This window comes from Cynara cardunculus (genome assembly GCF_001531365.2).
Source record: "Cynara cardunculus var. scolymus isolate 2C chromosome LG 13, CcrdV1, whole genome shotgun sequence".
Taxonomy (NCBI): domain Eukaryota; kingdom Viridiplantae; phylum Streptophyta; class Magnoliopsida; order Asterales; family Asteraceae; genus Cynara; species Cynara cardunculus.
The window spans coordinates 20,034,605-20,049,439 of NC_037540.1; the positions used below are offsets into that span (position 1 = coordinate 20,034,605).

At 39.0% G+C, this 14,835-nt stretch overlaps 1 protein-coding gene across 9 annotated transcripts; it reads right to left on the reverse strand.

Moving 5' to 3' along the window:
- Nucleotides 1-7,603: 7,603 nt before the first annotated feature.
- LOC112525144 lies at nucleotides 7,604-13,239 on the reverse strand. Of its 9 annotated transcripts, XM_025135126.1 has the most exons (9): nucleotides 13,167-13,239; nucleotides 12,682-13,017; nucleotides 12,247-12,495; nucleotides 10,020-11,419; nucleotides 9,509-9,691; nucleotides 9,257-9,425; nucleotides 8,858-9,184; nucleotides 8,600-8,791; nucleotides 7,604-7,976 (listed from the first exon to the last, which is right to left on the reverse strand). In XM_025135126.1, the coding sequence occupies exons 1-9, from the start codon at nucleotides 13,225-13,227 to the stop codon at nucleotides 7,852-7,854; spliced, it is 3,042 nt and encodes a 1,013-aa protein (XP_024990894.1). In that variant the 5' UTR covers nucleotides 13,228-13,239; the 3' UTR covers nucleotides 7,604-7,851. The 9 variants fall into 9 exon arrangements, with proteins under 9 accessions (XP_024990894.1, XP_024990893.1, XP_024990890.1 ...); XM_025135125.1 differs by having other exon boundaries at nucleotides 9,509-9,559; nucleotides 12,247-13,017; XM_025135122.1 differs by having other exon boundaries at nucleotides 9,509-9,631; nucleotides 12,247-13,017.
- Nucleotides 13,240-14,835: the final 1,596 nt, after the last annotated feature.

A 14,835-nucleotide genomic window follows, 5' to 3' on the forward strand; every position in this document is an offset into this window, starting at 1 on the left:
ACATCAAATTATTTAAATGATTCATTATAATTATCACCAAATAATTACATAGTTAACGTAGTAAATTTTAACCTTGACGGTATTTTTTTTTATAAAGCTAAAAAGGTCACGTATTTCTCAAAATATACATTCTTTAATTTTAGAAGCATTTTGGTAATTTTATAAAAATAATAATATAATATAAAAAAATGAAGCTCATAGACCAATCCCCAAGATATATTGTTATTTTGGTAAATTTTGGAAGCAAATACGCAAAGTATTGTTAAAATACCRATTTTCCATTTATAGGGTCATTTTGGTAAATAAACGAGATAATTAATCAAAAATGAGGTCAAAGTTTGCATTTTACAAAATACAAACAAACTTAATGAAAGTCTCATAAAATTATTATGGAGAAAATTATTTCTAGAAAATTGAAGGGACTAAATGCTAATTTCTGAAACTTAAATATTTAGTGTATATTAATTATATCCGTGCATAATAAACAACAAAACATACATTTAATCTATTGGTTAACCCTCCATGCTTTCTAGTTAAGGTCAYGTGATCGAAACCTACAATCATCATGCGCCCTTAYATTTTTCTATTTAAAAGGTAAATGTGACCCAGCAACAAAGAACAGCAAAGTACTGCACGATTTCAAACATAAAAAGCTTGAAAATAGCTCGTTTTTTGACATTTTTTCTTCATTCTTTTTGCACTAAAACCTTGGTAATATTTTTRCCAACATTTTGACATAAATAACAAAATTTTTCGTCAAGAAATGWGTTCCATTTTCTCATTTAAAGTTTTAATTTTAAACTAAACCGAACGAAACTTTAAACTTCAAAATCAAACCATAAAACACAAAATCTRGAAYGTGAKGCTACTASGGTTCTATAGAGGACTTAAAAACGAAGCTAACCATATAAAGAACATGAATTTTAGTTGAGTATTTTACCTTTAATCGACGAAAAACGAAGATTTCGGATGGAATTTTCGAGCTCCRATTTCTCTCCCGATTCTCAACGAAATTTCAAAAGGTTTGAATGAAAACTGTAGAGGAGAACGTTGTCTACATATCTCTGATTTTTTTTTGGCTTATTGGTTGACTGAAAGAGCCAATAAGAAGCCTCAAAGGTTGCATCGTTCCATCACTTTCAAGAAATCAGAAAATGGCATAATTACATAACAGGTCCTTTTGGTTTGGACCTGTTAACACCTGACACACCCCCTTAACTATCACGAATTTATAATTTTTACCCATGTCTTGACTTTTTCTTTCACCTTTAGTCCGATTTTGAAACTTCTTTTAAATTTTTTTCTTTATTTATTTATTTAACATATATGTGTATATATATATATATATATACATAAATACGTGTGTGTGTGTGTGTTATAATAATAATAAAAATGAAAATAATAATACAGGTAAATTATTTATTGCTCGAATTTTTTTTTTTTTTTTGGGTTTTACAGTTGTGGACGCGGTGTAGGATGTTTTAGTGGAAGAGGAGGTAAAGGTGGCGATGGATGGTGGTTGTGGAAGTGGTGTAGGATGTTGTAGTGGAAGAGGAGGTAGAGGTGGCCGACGTTCACCACCGGCGGCCGAAACTAGCGGTGATAACCATTAAAACAAATATCATATTAAGGTTATATATCAAACTAGGATAGAGTAGTAATATTTTAGTTTCTGTCTCATTCTTGTCCCATCTTGTTCCACTTATTTTGATGGAACAAGAAAAAACATATTTTGTCTCATATTGTCCCACCTTGTGCCAGTTCTTTTCCTTGTCCCATGTCGTGCCAAACCTGGGACTGTAAGTTCTTGTTCTGTTCCATGCAGCGCCAAACGTGGGACATTGAGTTTTGTCCCATCCCATGTACCTAACGCAACCTAAAGCAACCGAGACTAATTATAATAATTCATGTTTTGCTGCTACTATTCCCTGAGTCAACAACACTAGGCCAAAATAAAGGGTTAAAAAAGTAGCAAGATTAAGGGACTATTTACTAAACACTTGTCAGCTAAGTGCTTATCATTTATCAGGATAGTACCTTACTAATTGAGCATTGAAAAGACTGATAATCTTACCCAGTAAGAAACAAAAGGACCAAAAGTCTTACCTACTAAGTGAGGAAAAGATTCTTACTTGGTAAGCACCTACCGGGTTCGAAACGCTTACCAACAATCCATTTTAATGGTTGAGAATGTTACACGATAAAGTAGGTGAGGATGATGTCTCTTGTCGATAAGTGCCTACCCGGTAAATGTTTAGAAGGGGTACCCCCCTAAGGTAGTGTTTGGTATGCAGACATGATTGGACAAGACTGGACAAGACAAAACTAGACAGGACAAGAAGGTAGGACTGGACGGGATAGAACGAGTGTATGTCTGGTGTTTGGTACGACTAGAATTGGACAGGACAAAACTAGACAAGTTACCCTCGAAAGTTATTTGATGATTAATAGTTATAATTAACACAAATAAAGTAAATAATTAAAGAATTTAATTTATAGATATTTTGACACAATTTTCATATAAATGAATACACACATATAGGACGACCATGCTTGTTCAATTTATCTCTCTCAACTTGGATGTCGTGAGGGCCAATCTCATCTACTAGCGCTTCTTTGTTGCTTGGTCGGGATAATGGTACCAAATTTGAATGAAAGATTTGATATAATTGATGGTGGTAGTAGTGGTGGTGGAGGTGGTTTTGGTTATGCTGGAGGTGGTGGTGGCTGACGGTAGTAGTGGCGATGGGCGGTGGACGGCGACGGTTATGGAAGTAGAGGCAGTGGTGGTTGGTCGACCACGGTGATTATGATTATAAAGGACTTAAAGATGGTGGATTGTGGTGTGGTGGCGTTTGACAATTGTGGAGGAGGTAGTTGTGGCTGATGTAGTGAAAATAGTGGTGGTGGTGGTTATGGTGGAGGTGAGTTGGCAATGGACAATGGTGGTCAATGGTTGTGGAGGTCATGGAGGAGGTTGTTGCAATAGAGGAAGAGATGGAGGTGGCCAACGATGGTATTAGCGGTGGCAACGAATAGTGGTGGTCGATGGCCATGGTGGTTGTAGAGGTGGCAATGGACAATAATGGTCGGTGGTCGACGGTGGTTGTGGAGGTCATGGAGGAGATCGTTGTGGTATATGAGGAGTTGGAGGTGGCCAATGGTAGTAGTGTTGGTGGTAATTAGTGGTAGTGGTCGGTGGCCGATGGTGGTTTGTAAAGGTGGCCATGGACGGTGGTAGTTGATGGTTGATGGTTGTAGAGGTGAGTAGAGGAGGTTATAGTAGATGAGGAGTTAGAGGTGGCCAACGACGGTAGTGGTGGTGACAATGGACGATGGTAGCCAGTGTTCGACTGTGATAGATGTGGCGATAGATGGTGGTTGTGGAGGTGTAGGATGTTTTAGTCGAAGAGGAGGTAGAGGTGGCCGAGGTTGACCGTCGATGGTGGCGGCAGCCGAATCTAGCAATGATAACCATTAAAACAAATATCATATTAAGATTATATATCAAACTAGGGTAGAATGGTAATATTTTAGTTTTTGTCTCGTTCTTGTTCCATCTTGTTCCACCTATTTTAATGGAATAAGAAATAGTCTCTTTTGTCTTATGTCGTCCCACCTTGTCTTAGTTCTTTTCCTTGTCCCATGTCGTGCCAAACATGGGAAGTGAGTTCTTGTTCTGTCCTATGTTGCGCCAAATGTGGGACATTGAGTTTTGTCTCGTCCCATGTACCAAACGCAGCCTAAAGCAACCGAGACTAATTATAAGTAATTCATGTTCTGCTGCTACTATTGCCTAAGTCAACAACGCTAGGCCAAAATACAGGTTAGAAAGTAGCAAGATTAAAGGACTGTTTACTAAATACTTATCAGGTGAGTGCTTACAGATATCACTTATCAGGATGGTACCTTACTTTTGGACAAGACTGATATAGACAAGAAGGTAGGAGTGAATAAGATTGTACGGGACAGGACTGGATAAATGAAGTGTCTGTCTGGTGTTTGGTACGACTAGATGTAATACTTGTTTTTTTATACCATTTTATTTTATTGGGTTCAAAAAAAGAGAGATTTGTTTATAAGAATCAGATTAGTTGTTGTGGGGGGGGGGGGGGGGGGGGGGGGGGCCTTCTGCTACCAGTGTTGATCCTTCTTTCCTCCAGCCAAACCGCCGCTCCTTCCAGCCGAGTCCATCGCACCTCCATCGACCAGTCAACCCTGCCGCATGCTGCTGTCCCGCGTCTTCAACCGTGCTGCTGTGTAATCCTTCGCTTCACTCGTCGAGCAGCAGACAGCAACAGCAGGCAGCAGCCTTGCTGTGCTGTTCCTTCACCTTTTCTCGCCCAAAACAGCAGCCCTGCTGCGAGGTTTCTTCGTCCCTTCCGCCTAACAGTAAACGCAGCAGCAGCGACAGCAGCAAGGTATCAAGTATATTGCTGCCCCGCCGTTCCCTTTCGCCTAACAGCAACTGTAGTAGCAGCGGCAAGCAGCAGACGCTGCTGTATCGTCCCTCGCAGCCCCCGTCGTGTTCCTCGGCGAACAACAGCAGCAGTCAACATCGGTTCAGTAAGCAACATCAGTTCAACCGTGCTGTTTCTTCGTTCCTTTCCGCCCATCTTGTTGTTCATTACTTTTAGGGATTTCTCCTAAACCCTCCAAGGTGAGTTCATCCCACTCCCTTTTTATGAGAACTCATACTAATTGTGTTGGTGTGTTTTAGTTATTATATGCCCTAGATTCTATAGAATTTACTTGCTTAGATGTAGAGAACATTTTAGGTGAAATGTGCAAGAACTTGGGAATTTCGTTGATTATAATTGGATGAGTTAAAAAGGGGCTTTGTTCAATAAATGGGATCCATATCCTCACAGTATTTCTTTTGGTCATAGGGCTAAAAAGAGAACCCTTTATAGTTACACATGGCATACTTTTCTAGTAAAGAAGGGTATTTCATTCGATTAAGGACTCATATAAATATCTTATTGCGAATAAGTGTCTATATGCTTAAGATATCGCCCTTGAACATGACACTAAGAGGTAAATGGATTATGGGCATGAAAGTCGTTTTGTTCATTCGTGTGAAGGATGATGTAAGTTGGATTTAGGCATTGCGATTATTATGTAATTTCTAATTCACCTTCTCACCCCACTCGGAAATAGGCATTGCGATTATTATGTAATTTCCGAGGTAAAGAGCTTAAGATCACGACTGGTTTTGGGTTGATGTCAATGGTATTATACCTGTAAGTGATGTTCTACAACGTTGATCTATGACTTACTTCGTATTCCGTCATAAATAACGGAAATCGGGTCTCCCCCGTCATCTTCGGATGTTTTTGGCCCCACCATGTTATATCTTGGACTTACCGTCCCCTTAAACTGTTTAAGTTACGTCATTGTTATATACGTATATTATTATGCAAAGACTCTTCTTTTATGTATTTATTCTACCATTTGAACTCACTAGGCGTAAGCCTAACACCTCTTCTTGTATTGATATGCTTATCAGGTTCCTTTAGCAGCAGGGTACCTAAGGGGTGAGGAAATTGTTGTCTTAAAGGTCTTTTGTTTGGAGTCGGAATACTTGGTGCTTCGAAATATTGGGTGATTTTGCATTTTGTTGGAGATGGTGGAAACACCCGTTTTTAATCTAGACGTAGGATTGTTTAGATTAATAGGTTGTTTTTTTTTATTCATCTCGCTTATTGTTTTGTAAACGCTATATTTCATCCCTGTGTTGGGAAAATCCTTGTTAAAATCTAGTTTCCGCTTCGTAGTTCCGATCTTTATTTATCTTTTTCTATATTAGCATATTTATACTTTTAGGGTGTTACACTAGAATTGGATGGGACAGAACTAGACAATTTACCTTCCAAAGTTTGATGATTTTAAATATTATATAATAGTCATAATTAACACAAATAAAGTAAATAATTTAATAATTTAATTTATAAATATTTTTACACAATTTTCATATAAATAAATACATACATATATAATTGTACCAAATTTGAATAAAATTTTGATTTAACTGTCGGTAGTAGTAATGGTGATGGAGGTAGTGGTGGTGGCGGAGGTGGTGTTGGTTACAGTGGAGTTATGGCCGATGGTAGTAGTGGCGATGGGCGGTGGTGGTTATGGAGGTAGAGACAGTGGTGGTTGGTGGACGATGGTGGTTGTGGAGGACGTGAAGAGATTGTGGTGGTGGTGCCGATTGACAATGGTGGAAGAGGTAGTTGTGATCGATGTAGTGAAGGTAGTGTGGTGGTGATTATGGTGGATGTGAAGTGGCAATGGACGATGGTGGTCAATGGTCAACGGTGGTTGTGGAGGTCGTAGAGGAGATTATTGCAGCAGAGGATGAATTTTAGGTGGCCAACAATGATAGTGGTGGTGGCAATGGACGGTGGTGTTTGTTGGCCGATGGTGGTTGTAGAGTTGGCAATGGACTGTGGTTGTCGGTGGTCAACCATGGTTGTGAAGGTCAAAAGGAGTTAAAGATGGCCAACAGTGGTAGTGTTGGTGGCAATGGATGGTGGTTGTGGAGGCGATGTAGGATGTTGTAGTGGAAGAGGAGGTAGAGGTGGCGATGGATGGTAGTTGTGGAGGCGGTGTAGGATGTTGTAGTGGAAGAGGAGGTAGAGGTGGTTGACGATAACCGCCGGTGGTGGCAGCGGCCGAAATTAGTGTGATGACCATTAAAACAAATATCAATATAATGTGATATATCAAACTAGAGTAGAGTAGTAATATTTTAGTTTTTGTCTCATCTTGTTCCACCTATTTTAGTGGAACAAGTAAGAGTCTTTTTTGTCTCATGTTACCCACCTTGTCCCAGTTTTTGTCTCTGTCTCATGTCACATCAAACGTATTGTTTTGTCCCATACTGTGCCAAACGTAGAACAATGAGTTTTATCCCGTCATGTCATGTCTCCTCTCATGTAGCGTAAGTGGTCGGAGTGGTTAAGAAGCTCTATATGATTTAGTGTCATATAAAAAATAATTGCTTAGAAATTGTTCTGAATCTACAGTTGGAATGACGTAAAATTACCGTGTGTTGAATGGAATTAATATTTGACGTAAAATCACCATTTTATCCCGCCTTATGTTGAGTTACCACATAAATTTCTTCCCCGTATTTTTAGATGAACATGGATCTAAGGAGAGACCAAATTCATAAAGAAGAAGAAAGAAAAAGACATCTAGAGAAAGGCTAGCGGTAGGTAGTCGACCAACACAGGACACTTGAAAACTTGATGCCCATCCTCAACCAAAAACAAAGAAGTAGAAGCAGTGGATCAAGCTTACAAAAGAGACAGAGGCCATTCTCACTAGTTTTTGACTTATGCTGTATCTTTATCATCTTTGTTTGATTTGTATATATGATGGGTCGTATAAGAGGGTAAAATGTTGTCTCTAAATGATATGGCAACACTTCAAAGATCAAGTGTTTGTTTCATTTTCACACCCAAATTACAACACTTTTAAAGCTGGCTCATGATATTTCCAAACCAAGCTCTCCACAAACCCATTAATATCTTTCCGGTTTGTGTCTTAGACCCAAAATTTGAGAGGCACAAGGATCACAAAAAGAATTATCAAACATAAATTACACACAAGCGCGATTGTGTGGCTTTACCATTATTTCAGTATAAACCTTGTTTTCTCGTTCAGGGTCCGACCCTTGTGCTTTGGTGTCTCATCATACACAAGCTTTGTGTTTATAAGAAAACATAAGACAACTTTATACAATCCCAATATATCACAAATATACACAATGTTTGATGATATACTTATGTACCTATCAAGTCCAAAAGATTGATTCCATCTCATAATCTCAACATCACTATGTCAAGAAAATTCATCCTTTAGAACATGTTCCCAGTCTGATGATGCATTGTAGGAAGGGGAGTACAGCCCAGACTCGAACCGATTCTGCATCACGCTTGTCCCAACAAAACCCATTTTATCTTCTGCTTTAAAAAACCAAACAAAACAAACTCGGTCAATCTTACACAGAAGAAAGGTCTGAGGGTACAACTTACAGAGACCTGTGCTTTGCAATTTATTGTTGTTTTCGTCCCGAGGATAATTTCGTTGGTGGTTTACCGTTAAGTATGAGGGACGAAAACAACAATGAATTGTGTTCAAGAATAGTGTCGTTCAGTTTTTCGACCCTTTGCCTTAGGATTAATAAATCACGTGAACGAAAACAACAATGAATTGTAAACCACAAGGACGAAAACCATAATTTCAAAATCACAAGAACGTAAATAGCAATTGCCAACAAATCATAGAGACGAAAACGTAGTCTACTCAAAACCAAGGGGCCACCATCCAAATGCTTACCGGCAAGAATCACCCTCACTTACCTTGTCGGGTAACATTCTCGACCATCAAAATGGATTTTTCGTAAACGTCTCTTACCAGAAAACATTCTCGGTCCTTGCCATGCTCACCCAGTAAGGTAAGCAACCCGATAAGCTTTTACCGGATAAGCATTCGGTAAACGGCCCCTAAGACTTGACAGCTTTTTTTAGAAGTTCCATCACCACATTAATTCATGTAAATCACCAAATATAAATGTTCAGTTCATCACCTTTACCAGCTTGATGCTGGAAATGAGCACCATCTGCCAAAACTTGCCATTCAACATTAACAGGATCCGACTCACCTCGGCCCTTCAAAACATTCAATCTTGCCATAATTGAATGCTCAACATCCTTAGTATCCAAGGCCAGCTGGTGCTGCATCTTTTGGTTACCATGAGAATATATCACTACTGCATCATCTGCCAGACATTAACAATTTCATCATCATCTTCACATGTCACTGTAAATATTCATATCTTCATTACCTTTACCAAGGTCATGCGGCAAATGGGGTCCCTCAGCCACCTCAGAGCTTTGAATGTCATTACCAGAAACTTCAACATCCACAGCTTCTTTCTCTGGCGTATTAACAGGTTTTGACTCTTCACGACGTTTCAGGATATTGAATCGGGCCATTACTGAACTCTCAACATCATCAATGTTGCCATCAAAATTTGGCAAAGAAGGATTATGTGGGGGGATATTTGATGGCTTGCTACCAGAAGCTTCATCTATCAGTTTGGGAGAAATTAAAGAAAAATTGGAGTTTGAGATTTTCTTTATGTCAGAACTAACTTCAGATACATCTGGGTCTGAAAAAAGTTCGTAATTAGAGACCATAAATATATAAGAAGGTTTGGACTCAAATAATAGCATAGCAATACCTGATGCTTCAGATATGGCCATCTCTCTCTTCACACGATGAAAGCGAGCTTTATAACTCAAGGCACACAGCTCTGCTTCGGCTTCAAGCCACAGATTCTTGTACAACAGATTGTGGGATGGTAGATCCTCCTTGCACTCTAGGTTCTCATCAAGTACCTTCTTTATTGTCTGATGGTCAACAAGCAAAAATTTTCTAATCCAAAGTTGAAAAGAAAAATAAGCCGATCCACGGGAAAGAAAAAAGAAAATACCTGAACCATGTTATGATCTTTCTGTATATCAATGTCCCTCAAAGAAGCACCCTGTAGTTTCTCAATATTCTTAGCAAAATGATCATTGTTCCTTTCCATATGAAGAGCAGACAGATGACCAGCCTGATCATAAAATATACCGCTACTTCCATTTGTCACTTGAGACTTGCCCACAAAAGCACCCTAGAAAAGACATTAACGAACCATAATGCTGAACTGGATACATGATAAGATGGTCAAACCACACAAACCAGGTCTGCAGGAACTAAAAAACTATGAATAAAACCACAAGGGTGGTGTCTGATTGGTTTGAGTTTGGGCTCCAAAGGTCAAAAGTGTCTAGAGGTCCCAGGTTCAAATCCGAGGAGGAACTCCCCTTGTGGCAACGGAGGTTCAAATGCGGTGACTCTGGGATACCCGCAAGGCAGGTGGTCACCCAGGATTAGTCAGCTCGCATAGCGGGTTGGATATCCAGGTTAATAAAAAAAAAAAAGCTATGAATAAAGTGTACCTCCTGAAGCACATTTGAACTGATATGCTGAGGCAATTTATAATTTTGTGTGGGAGGCGCTTGTTGAATTTCTCTAGACCTACAGACATTAAGATTGCCAACAATATGATCAAGGGCATTGCGATCTTGTTCCTTCAGTGCACATTCATCCTTTGAACAATGAAGTAAAAGCAACTCTGAGAGGTTATTCAGTGCTTTAACAATAACATTCACGTCAAAATTTTCAGCCGATGCAATATCAGCAGCATTTTCTATGGAGGCATGCAGAGTCTGCCCCACAATTCCATCTGTTGATCGGATTATCATACCAGATAACAGAACATCCTCATTGACATTTGGTAGCTTCAGTTTAGAAGCTTGAGAGTTTGCATTACTTGATGGTTCGCTCAAGAAACTATATTCCTTTCTATGTCTGGCCATATCACAAGAAGACTGAGCTTGTCCTTTGCTAGCTTCTACAGAATCCAATCCCACAACCACTGCTCCACCAGACTTGTGGTCTTTTTCAGTGGGCTTAGAAGCTAATATTCTCTCATTGGAAACACTATGTTCATGACGTTTCTTCATAGGATGCTGAGGTGGTTCTGCATCTGGGGATCCAAATGGTGAAAAGTGAGTGGGAGCACCTTTCCAACATGGAGAATCTTCAGCAGGGTTATGATGATCTAAATGCTCTGACAAATTTGTTGCAGACTTCCCATCTTTGGTGATATTGATATCAGGAAATTGGACATTCGGAATTGATTTGAACTTGAAATCCAACTGATCGTCGGTAGACATCATGTTGGATGCATCTCTCCTTGCGGAGGAATCAACCAACACATGATCATCACTTCTTCCTATTTGAAAGCTCAGTTGGTTTAAAGCTAAAGAACTACCTTTGGCTTCAAAACCTAGTGGAAGATGAGACTCCTTTTCTTTTAAGGGTTTATGACTAACCAAAACATCATTGCTGTTAAAAGCTGGAGTGCTGCTGATCTCCACATTTTTGCTAGAAACAGCACCCTGAGCTGAAAAGGTGGAAAGTGAAGCTGGAGGTTTTATCACGACAGACGGCAAAGATTTTGTTATTGACGGTGGTTTGAGATTAGTATAGGTATCAAATAATGATCTTGTTCCATATGGAGTGTATGAACTATGGTTATTCCAGGGTTCTTTGGGAGGTTCAGGAGAGGGTACCAATGGATGAGATTCTGAAAACTCAGGAAAGGCTGTAAAAGTAAGTTCTTTGGAGAACCCATTCAGATTAAGCCCCTGATTAACCGCAGAAAATGATGCACCATGCGACTTCCCAACGATTGAAGGTCCTATGTTCTTTTCTCTTACAAGATTGGAGTGTCTTCCAGGAAACATGGCAGGATCTTCTTTTCCCTTGCTCAAACTCTCGACATCATAAGCACCTATTGATTACAAAGAGGAACAGCAAAGAATTAGGCCTGCATATACCTCAATTACATAAAAAAGTTCATATATACACTATGAAACAAAGAGCAAACTTTAAATGTCTTCTAAAAGGACCTGATCCATGGACTGCAAAGCATATCAGTAGTCTTAAACAGTATTTGCACACAAATGAAAACCATATGTGGTATTTTTTTGCAGAGAAATGAACTTTGGCAACTTATAAAGGTAACCTTTTTAAGGCTTCTTTGACTTCAGACATACAACCATTATGTAGAAGTTAAGATAAAAAAAGAACTCCCAACATGAAGGTGCAATTGACCCTATATTCGCTTTTGAAAAGATACTGAAAACTCATATATCCATAAGTTTCAACATAGTTAAGACAAGTGACGATGAATCCCATACAAGATTATATGAAAGAATGAATAAGAAAACAAGGAAAAATGACATAATCAGAAATGCATTACAATAAATCCATCTCTCTTTTATCTGGGCTTCTTCTTCTTCTTCTTCTGCTTTAGCTGATGCCGGTGCACCTACCTTGATCCCCTAAGCAATAGCACGAATCCTGAACTATGGGAATCAAGGAATACCGACAAGTGCATACTTTGTCACTAATGCACTACCATATATCCAAAGAAGTGTGCTCGTTGAGGACAGAAAATAAGAAAGTATTCTCCATATATTCTCATTGTATTTGGTAAATGAAAGCCTTTACAGATATCAAATTACTGGTGTGGAACATATAAGACAGCAAGAAGTAACCATAAAGCAATTGAAATCAAAGGATATCTACAACCAGTGAGGGAAAAGAAGACCACACCTTGATTCATATAACTCCTACAAGCAAGTGAACCTGCAACGTTTGCCTCCTCTGAGAAGAAACTCTGTTCAGCGTCCAAATTATTTCCTCTTGATCCATCTGCTAGTCCTCCCCAGGTGCCGACCTGTGGGGCATTATACTTCAATCCAGACAAGTGTTGGCTATAATCAACTTGAGAAGATCCAGGACCATGAAAAAGACCCCGATTATGCGAGAAATCCTCATTAAGGGGGGCCAAGGGAGCATCATCTTCATCGGACGACCATGAAACACAGGGATAATAGAATGGTTCAGTACGATTATAAGACGATGAATCAATGACACGCTGTGGATTAGGGTTTATAGCAGACAATTGGGGAGCAGGCGCATTTAGAGGTTGTGGATTAGGGTTCATAGCAGACAAATGGGAAGCAGGCGCATTTATAGGTTCCAAACCTGATTTAATTACAGAGTGCAGAGAATCCCAATTATAAGTGGTTGGTGAATTGATAAGCTCAGGAACCATATAACTATTTGCAGAAGGAACGGTTGCAGTCCTTATCGAATCGGCCAATAAACCCTGTCTAGCAGTTGAAGAGTGAAAATTGGGCCAAGGGGAGGTGAAGGGCACTCCATCTGACGTGCCATTGAAATGGGAATCTCGATTTGAACTCAAATTGAGTTTATTATAGTTAGATCGTTCAACAGTAAAAGGGGGAGCTAAAGGCGACAAATTTGAGGAAGATGATGACGACGATGCTGCGAAAGACCCTAAACCCATCATTTGTTCCTCTGTACAATCAAAACCCAAGAACAAGTGAGCCATCTGATCAAGAATCAGACAACAATAATCATCAAAGTTGATCCTAGAAACAATAAAAAAGGGATGATCGAAGTTGACAAGTGGGAAAAGAAAAAAGGATTTGAAGTTGGGAGAATACCTGTGAAAGAATGAGAAGACTTGCGGGGTTGAAGGCGTTTATGGGGTTTGGTTCTACTCATTCTTTTGTACGCTCAAAGTGGAGGCGATGGATGGTGTTTTTCTTTTTCCTAATGGATGGTGTTCCATGTACGCTAGCTATTGTTGACCCTTCTTCCATGTTTATGAAAAAAAAAACATTGTTTAATTGTAACAGTAAGTTATGGGCCGTTTACTGAACATTTATCCGGTAAGAGTTTAATGGTAAAATTTAACACTATCATTTACTTATCAGGTAAGATTTTAGTTCACCAAAACTACATCGTATGCAATAGTTTACCCGGTAAGTGTTTACTTACCGGGTAAGACTATTGGTCTTTGTCTCGCTCTTACCGGGTAAGTTTATGGTCCTTACCATATTCGCTAGGTAAGGCAATATGACTTCATAAGCGCTTATTTGGATAAGTATTTGGTAAACGGTCTCTTAGTTCACATCTGTTTATTAATAGTTTTAATGGGACTCAGAGATTATGTCTGGTTTATAGATTTTGAAGGAATCTGATGGAATTGAAATGTTTAATTCCCTTGATTAAATTACATTCTCTCATCTGCTTCATTCTTTTTCATGAAAAAAATCTTCAAAATCCATTGAATCCACAAATAAAGTATTTAAACATCCTTTGCAATAAGATGGTATTTTGATGGAATGAAATGTTTTAATTTCATAATTTCAAATATGCCCCTTATCACTATTATGATAAAATAGCTGCACACCTCCTTAATTTGGACCACCATCGACCACCACCGATCAGAATCACCGTTGATATGAACACTCACTGACCACTACCAATCTAAACCACTACCGATTATCATTGATTTGAACCACCATCGAACACCACTGATTGCCTACCTGAACCACCACTGATCTAAACCACCGCTGACCACCATCAATTTGAACCACCTCCGACCACCGTTGGTCTGAACCACCGCCATCTGAACCATCGTCGACCACCATCATTTGAACCGTCGCCAACCATCGTCATCTGAACCACTACCGACCATCGTCGATCTAAACCACACCGTCAACCATCACAGACCTGAACCATCGCCAGCACCATCGACCTGAACCACCGTTGACCATCGCCGACCTGACCACCACCGTTCACTGTCGACCACCACCGATTTGAATCACAGTAGTTGGATTTCGGTTTCAAAATTTTCAAAAAGGGTATTTTGGTCATTTACCGATATTTTATTCCAATTTCAAAGCTACATTATGTGAACCAAACAAACATATTTCAATTCTTTTAATAGATTCCATTATAATGTCTGTCAACTAAACATGTGGTCAAACCTGATAGCATGTCATTCCAATTTCTTGGAAGTCAAATTCTTTGGACAGATTCCATTTCATTCAAAAACATTCTGCAAACCATACGTCACCAAAGTTTATCTGATCAACTAGAGCATCTCCAACGAATTCTCCAAAATTTCATTAAAATGGAGAATTAAAAGTCAAAATCTCCACACACAAAAAAATACATTCATCTCTAATAGATTTCCCATTTTAGAGAATCCAACATTGGTTATAATATTAAAATATTTCATTCATCTATTAACATATTATTTTTCCCTCTAAATATTTATTCTCGAAGTTTACAGTTGGTACTCTCACTTGGTAATTATTTTTT

Coding starts and splice junctions, on each gene's coding strand:
- LOC112525144 (XM_025135117.1), bottom strand. CDS start 13,227: ATGAGTAGAACCAAACCCCATAAACGCCTTCAACCCCGCAAGTCTTCT. Junction 9,692..10,019: donor GTTCAAATGTGCTTCAGGAG/GTACACTTTATT, acceptor TGTCTTTTCTAG/GGTGCTTTTGTGGGCAAGTC. Junction 9,185..9,256: donor GGCCATATCTGAAGCATCAG/GTATTGCTATGC, acceptor AACTTTTTTCAG/ACCCAGATGTATCTGAAGTT.